The 7,699-nt window shown below is 45.6% G+C and overlaps 1 protein-coding gene across 1 annotated transcript; it reads right to left on the bottom strand.

Moving 5' to 3' along the window:
• Positions 1-2,959: 2,959 nt before the first annotated feature.
• Positions 2,960-7,660, bottom strand: LOC115729907 (ARF guanine-nucleotide exchange factor GNL2). The gene is made up of 2 exons (XM_030660537.2): positions 6,415-7,660; positions 2,960-6,318 (listed from the first exon to the last, which is right to left on the bottom strand). The coding sequence occupies exons 1-2, from the start codon at positions 7,488-7,490 to the stop codon at positions 3,234-3,236; spliced, it is 4,161 nt and encodes a 1,386-aa protein (XP_030516397.2). The 5' UTR covers positions 7,491-7,660; the 3' UTR covers positions 2,960-3,233.
• Positions 7,661-7,699: the final 39 nt, after the last annotated feature.

Here is a 7,699-nt window from a genome sequence, read left to right as displayed (position 1 = left end):
AAAAGACAAAAACAAAAGAAAATTACTGAAGAAATAAAAAATTCAGCAGCTGTTATCTATCCACAACCCACCAGAAGTAGCTTTCCTTCCCCCCTCATCCAGAATTAGTGGGTGAGGACTAAGGAGACTGAGTTGGGCCTGGGTTACGTGAGATAGCTTACATTAAAAAAAAATATATGTACGTCTATATTATTTATATAAGGAGGTCTGGTTCGTTTGGTCCGGTTGGATAATTTTCGCATATGAAACCGAGAACCAAACCGGTACTTGCTGAGTCCAGCAAAATGGAACCTGGAACCGGATCGGAATCCGATGCGAACCATTGAAAATCAGTTGATTGGGTATGGGCCGGTTCCGCTTGAGTGGATTTCGGTTTTTTTGCTCACCCCTAGTGTATGCCCACATAGACTTGTTCGTAAAAATGTACCCAACGCGTGTAATGCTAGACTATAATATGGATAAAATTTAGTCAGCATGGAATAATCTTATGTAGGTCACAATATAGCGACGTCGATGGCCACGTCAGCTAGATTTGGCCCGATGTTGTGTCAAGTTTGATTTGAGAAAACGTCAAAGTATAAAGATGAAAAATAGATCTTTGCCCGATTATAAATTATATACATCTGGAAGGGTTTATTTTGACATTTTCTGCTAGAATGTTACATTTTGAGAGAAGGTTTATCTCAACTTCGCATCTTATAGTGAAGACTTCGACATTTTTCGCTCGATTTAAGCCTAACTTCAACACATTCTTTTCCGCATAGAATCTAACTAGAACAAATCACAACTATGTGGAGAGGTTCTCATCTGAGGCATTTTCGGAGAAACACATGATTTCTATGTGAATATGAAAAGCAAATACTTATAGAATTTCCTAACTCTGGTACTCTTTGAAACGACTCTTTTTATATATTGACCTTTGGCAACTCGGAAAGTCAACCTTTTAGGCTTCAAACCCACTTTTGTAGCCTGAGATGGCATTGGAGTTAAAAAGTTCAAGTTGAGGATGCGAGCCACTTGAGTTGAAAAGCATCGTCAAACCAACAAGTCAACAAGATAGTTCGAATTTTGGATAGAGAAACACCTTTTCCCCGTGTGACCAATGTTGTTGCTATTTTACATGAGTACTATACGTTTCCTCCGACCATCGTTCCGATAAGTAGATTACAAGCGTGGATAACGATCCCGTACTAAATCAACTAATTTTAAATGTAGGTGAAGTCCGTGATCGTAACCCATCAACCAGAATGGTGATTGAACGAGGTCTAGCGGTCGGAGGACAACACGGCGCTCGAAGTTAATCAAAAGGGTTATGTTTTCCTCCATCCCTAATTGGAGGAAACTTCCTTCAACTATTCTTTCGAATGGTGAGTCGTAAATGTGCACGTCGCCCACATCTACTTTGAATTAAGTTCGCGTGCGGATGATGTCCATATCTTGTCATTCCCACGGATCAGAGACGTGGTTGGAGGACTATGTTCATCTGAAGGCCGACTTTGTTTTCTTATCCTATTAGAATTTCTCTTCGGTCGTTCGCATGACAAAACAAAAGTCCAAGTTTTTTTCCTCACAATGTCTATCACACAATCTCACATGGTCAACGTGGGTTGAAAGCGGATTCGTTGACTAAACTAAAGATCTTAGACTACGTAAGTTGGATGCCACGCAAGAGATTGTTCTAAAGTTGTTATCCTATGTGACATTATTAGAGATGACGGCACGAAAAATAGAGCCATTTGTAGCAAATTTTCCCTTTGCCATGCTCTATCTTCCTCAATTAGATGTCCAAGCTGACACAGAATGGACATTCTGTCGAAAGAGTGAAATCTAAAGTCTGAAATTTTTTGTCGGGAATTTTCAGGATGAGTGGATGTACAACCATTTACCACCAACTTTGGATCAGGATCCAATTAGAGCCCAGTCACAAATTAGACAGAATTGAGAGATTTCACATAAATGCAAGTGTCTTTTGGTTGGGCTAACTTTGGTTCATGAGATATCCAACGTGTCACATGCAAGTTTTTCTACCGAAATAGGAATTGCCACGGTGAGTATGGGGCGACTTTTATCGTTGACTTTACATGTTAGCATGCAATAGCTTTTAAAGATTTGGATGCTCATATTAGAACAAAAAAAGCCAGTAAGGTCAACTTTAATTTGTTCTTGTACAAACCCTAAAGGAATATCATGACGCGATATTTCCGACGTGGAACTAGAATATGATAAGGCATCGCCTATTTGTCTAATTAGTAGGTTTTTGTGTATGAAGTATGACAATGCGCAAAGTGTAAGGACACAACGTGATCAAGAAGTTTAGGTTAAAAGGGCCAGATGAAGAAATTATACAAAAAATTTTTTTAATTCAATTTTTTTTTAAATTTCAACTTCTCGAATTCCTTCACCTATTATAACTAGGGGAAGCACGTTGAGTACTACGATTATCTTTTAGGCTCACGTAAGTAAAAACCAGTTTCTTGAAATTATGCTAATGTCACATTGAGGCCCAACCCACAAGTCTTTGCCAGGCCCAGCCCATCCAAGAGCTAAAGAGTAGATCCATTAAGTCCATGATTAGGTCTCCTAAGTATGATTCAATTAGAGATCATGCAACATGCAACTCTTTCCACTATGGAACAAATGAAAATTTGCAATGGCCGAGGCTTGACGACCGATGTAGACGCCAAAGGAACTGATGGAAGTCGGGATCGGTTGAGAGGCCTGTTACAGAAGCTGGGTCATTGAGTCCAATTCAAGAGCTAGTGGCCAAACTCAAGACCTGGCCGGCGTTGATTCAAGAGCTAGTGGCCAGACTCAAGACCCTGGATGGCATCTCCAATGCACCCCGACGACGGCCTGCATAAAAACACACACTTGCCCAACAAACATGAAGACTTTGGAAGTCAAGGCATTAACAGAAGTAAGATTACTTGCCGCCCAAGAAACTTCCTGCTTCACTTACTAAGCAAGTGGGCATGAGCAGAGAGGAAGAGAGAGTTCCTGGAAGCCAGAGCCTGTAACATTCATGTCCAGGAGTAAACTGAGACAACTGAAAAAACAAGAGAATTTCTCAAAATGTACATACAAAGAAAGACAAAAGCTGACACCCGTGCTATATGGGCATGTTGGCTACAAAATCCTTCTCTACCTAGGAAAATAACCTAGGATTCTAAGTCCTTTAATTGGAATCTATACCCCTTCCTTATGATCCAATGAAGCTATTTCACTTTCCATTTCTAACCATCTTCTTCAGGGAACAACTCCTTGAGCAAAGGAGAAATCCACTGAATCTGTATATAGGTGATTTCCCAGAGATCATCACCTTCCTTCTGCACCAGGATCTCACTCTCCTTCATCTTTGTGATGATCTTCCTCAGCAAATCCGGGACCAATTCCTTCAAGATTTCGGACTCGCCGTATGGCCCCAAGTTAGCCTTCATGCAGGTGTCCATCCTCCTCAACACTCCGAGCCAGAACGTTCGGAACCCGGGGCTCTCCGAGATCTGCTTCAGGAACTGCAGGTACACGTCGGTCAGGAGCTCCATTGCGATCTTCAGAGTCCCTTCCATGCTCCGCATCTCCCTCTCCGCGTTCTCGCGCCGCGAGTACTCCAGCATCTTCTCGTGCAGGTCGTCGACCATCGCGAAGATCACGAGGTTGAAGCAGTTTGTGCAGTTAGTCGAGGTGAACTCGAGGTCCTCAGCTAACGCGAAGCTCCTCTGGAGGGATAGGATGGCGTGGTTCCTGATCTCTTCCCGGCGGGCCAGGCTTGTCTTCCGCAGTGCCTCACCTAGCTTGACGAACAGGTTCAGCGAAAAGTTTGAGGAGCCTAGGCCTTTTAAGTTCTCCTCAAATGAGGATGCGCTGTAGCTGCTTCCAGGATCGGACAATCCGTTCCTGTGCCACTGGATCAATAGATTCACGGACTCGGACAACAGGTCCAGTATTTTCAGGTTCTTGTCGAGTGGACTGTTTTTGAGCGCCACAAAGCCAAATGCACAGTCGATGCAATACGCGTAAGTCATCCTAGAAACGTGTGTTCCGTCGGATAAAAGCATGATCAGAGTCTCCACTCCCTGATCATATGTCTCCGGGTGTCGGCCAGTGACGGATAGCAAATGGAGGACTGACTTCCATCCAAGCTGGGTTTGTAAATTTGCAGGGTATTCGATGAGCATCCTGCTGACTGATTTCGTTATGACCTCACAACACGTGTCAAGAATTTCCTTGTCGAGCTTCCACATCAAATTGATTGACCTGAAGATGAGTTCCTCGGCGATGCTGTCCTGTTGAGGTACAGCGAGGAGCTTGAGACAGACCTTTAAGAGACTCAACATGGCCTTTTCAGCAAACGGAACTGGAGAGAACAGAGGGAACTGTGCAACTGTTAACAGATTATCATGGAAAGAAGCCCAGAACGTGGAGAATCTATGAACGTTGGCCAATGCGATGGCGACGATCAGTTCCCAGCAGAAGCCAACCGTCTCTTCTTCTTCAACCGGCGTGCTGAACTTTTGGCCTTTACCAGCGGCTGCGAATATTAGAGAACGGCCGAGGTTTAGTATGGCCTCGTCGGGAAGGCTTGAACTGTTGGTAAAGATGTTCCCGATCCGGCATTGCCTGATAATCTTCACGTTCTGTTCGAATTCGCTCAAACCAAGACTCAGAGATTCCTCCGCGGTCTCCAGGGAAAGGAAATGAGAGAACCGACCCATCATACCGTAGTTTTGCTGTGTGCCGGGTCTGAAATCTTGGTTAGGATTAACTACGCCTGACTCACATCGCGTGTCCATTGCCAGGTCCGATGATGAAGTGGAAGAGGCATCAGTTTCAACCACCGATTGCGGAAGTAGCTTAAGTCTTTTCAACTTCAACAAGCAGTCGATGATATTCCTCCAAGCCCCACGAATTGAGGACCCAAAGTTGTTTGCGATGGTAAAAACAGCGAGAGTAGCCATTCTAGGCTTTAAATCATGGCTAAAAGCGAACAGAGTTTCCTCAGCAGTGGCGTACGGGTTCAGGAACGTGGTGAATTTGCAGAAGGAAGCAAGGAGCTCGTCAAGTGTGTCTTCTAATCCATATTGAGCAATCCTAGCTATCGAAAACAACCCTTCAACGCACTCGTGAAGAAACTCATCTTCATCAGCATGCTCAAAACAAGCGCAAAGAGTCGCCACCGACGGCCCTGCAATGGTAGCGAACATGTCCCTACCCAACGTACTGTTGAACTTGCACTCAACATAAGGATGAGCATTCTTTGATCTGTTCATCAGTTCTATCCATCGGCTCGGGCTCATCTCCATGGAAAGACCTGATTGGCCGTAGAGCTTGATCGCGTTATTCGATATCGAGTAAAATAGCTCGGAGAGGTACTCTCTCGGGAGATCGCTCCCGCCGTTAATCCCTCTGTTGTTCTTTATGAACTCCTCCTCTGTCATCTTCTTCTTCACCTGGGGATTGTGTTGGTCAGTGTTGAGCATAATGAGAGAATAGCAAAGAACAAAGACCGCATCCTTGCTGACGAAAACCTCCGCCGACTGCTGATCGTAGAACCTCTCCGAGAACGCCTCGAGGATCCGCTCAATCTTCTGAGCCTCTCCTGGCAAACGGAATGTCTCCAGATAAGTTCTGAGAGCCGTGTCGAGAATCATGCCTGCGCATTCAAAAGTGTCTGTGAATTCCTTGAGGACTTGAACATGGAATTCATCAGGGTCACCGAGATAATCCCCGATCATGTTCTTATCGAGGCCTGGGGTGTAGCGGAAGAAGAAAGCAAACGCCTTCGGATCCATAGGGTCAGACACCAGGCGAGAAAGCTTCAGGTACTCTATTCCCTTCCTTTCGTCACGGTTAAAATGGTTTTCCGCGATCATCATTTTCCGTTTCTGTGCTTTCCTCATTCTCGCCGACTCCACCCAGTTCTCATCCTCATCTTCGAATTTCTCTACCCAAAAGGGTCTGTATTCTGTGATTTCGACTGCATGTCTTGCTATCGTGCTCGAATTCTCTTCGCAGTTGATGTTATCTGCAATGTTGTGAATCACTATAACAAGCCCCTCGAACGCTTGGACTTGTAAACTCGTAAATGGATTAGATGTCGGAAAGGCGTGCTTGCACAGCAACTTCCCCATTTCTTCGAAGACATTTCGGCAAGTGACATTGCAGTCGTAGTTCACGTAGGCTTCGAATATGAAACTAGGTTGCCGACAAAAGTTTATGATTCCTTCGATAGCGACTTCCTGGAGTTGAGTCGAGGTTGCGAACATCGCAACTCTCAACAGGACAAAGCCGAAGAAGGCCTCCAACTGCAAACGGATAAACCTGAAAATTTTAAACGAACAGTTCATTTATCCGGCCACTTTCATCATGATACGGGAACGACAAAGATTAGTAATTCTTCCAACGTCAGAACAGAACCTGCGTAGGAAGTGATAGATACTCAGTATTGTGCTGCAAATCATAGCCAGAACAAGCTGGCTTGAAGACATTCCATAATGGATCAAATGGTGAAACAAGTCATCTTGGATCATTCTTAAGAGCTTCGGGTGCTTAGCGATTGCATCTCCGCTCAAATCGATCGCAGAATTGATCAAAACCAACGCAAAAAGCTGGACATCTTCGTCGGTGGCGTGAGATGTGTTCCCTTCTGCTTCCACTATTTCCACCACATTCAGCAACGAGCACAGGAAATGGAAAATGTCAACTGTGCATCTTACTCCATATCCAGAATCCAAACTACCACCGACATCATCGGTCTCCGACTCGGAATTGTTATCCCCATCCCTACCTTCGATCTCGGGCAACCGTGAGAATATGATCTGGATCAATTCGTGCATCGTGTACCTCGCGTTTCGCTGAAGCAAATCCCCTCTGCTGGCGGATTGTTGCACGACTTGAAAGCACGTGTTGACAATGGTGCAAACGGCTTGATCGGAGAGAAAAACCGAGGCCCGGTGCTTCATGATGCTCGAGAGTACCTGCAAGATCCGCATCATGACCGCCTCTTCGGACCCGGAATCGGTCCTCTCGAGGCGGCAATTCACGGTTGCGGTGACAATCGAGTTGATCGCTTCCCTCGCGCCGAGCGTCTTCTCGTCGAACATTTCCAACTTGAGCATCTTCAAAATCGACGAGAGAGCGATGCCGGTGGCGGCGGCAGGGACCTCGTCGCTTTGGACGACGTCGAGGAATGGGGAGAGATAGATCGAAGGGTCCATCACCCGCCATTCCTGCTGGGGATTGAAGATGAGAGTGCGCAGGGATTTCAGGGAGTGCGCTATCGAGGAATCGTATTGGTCCTCTTGGGTAGGGAGGAAGGGCCCGGCCGGGTCAAGGGGCCTTCGGATCACGGCGAGGACGGCGCCGACCTCGGTGTTGAGCATGCAAGAGAGGCCGAGTTGCTTCCTTTTGGATCTGGGGTCGTGTTTGGCCCTGTCCCTGCATTGTGAAGAGTCCTCTTCTTCTGAAGCTCGTTGGGTTAATTCTTCTGCCATTTTGAGCGCCAAGGAGACAAGATAGACACAATAAAGCAACAAAAGAGCAACGGTTGAGATTTAAAAGACAGTTAGAGATGAGAGACTAAGAGTGCTGTGAACTCTTGGCTGGTAATTCTTGGAATGGCCATCTTGTGTGGAGGACCACATCCGTCCCCAACTTTTCCTCTCTCTATCTCTCTCTCTCTGCAGTAGCATCGCCCTTATGT

This window comes from Rhodamnia argentea, chromosome 4, assembly GCF_020921035.1.
Source record: "Rhodamnia argentea isolate NSW1041297 chromosome 4, ASM2092103v1, whole genome shotgun sequence".
Taxonomy (NCBI): domain Eukaryota; kingdom Viridiplantae; phylum Streptophyta; class Magnoliopsida; order Myrtales; family Myrtaceae; genus Rhodamnia; species Rhodamnia argentea.
The sequence above is the reverse complement of the archived record's forward strand: the minus strand, read 5'-3'. Positions and strand labels throughout refer to the sequence as shown.

What these genes read in the sequence shown, in the direction of transcription:
- LOC115729907 (XM_030660537.2), bottom strand. Translation starts at nt 7,490, where the DNA reads ATGGCAGAAGAATTAACCCAACGAGCTTCAGAAGAAGAGGACTCTTCA. An exon ending in ATCTATCACTTCCTACGCAG is followed by an intron (nt 6,319 to 6,414) that starts GTTCTGTTCTGA and finishes TAAAATTTTCAG; the next exon opens with GTTTATCCGTTTGCAGTTGG.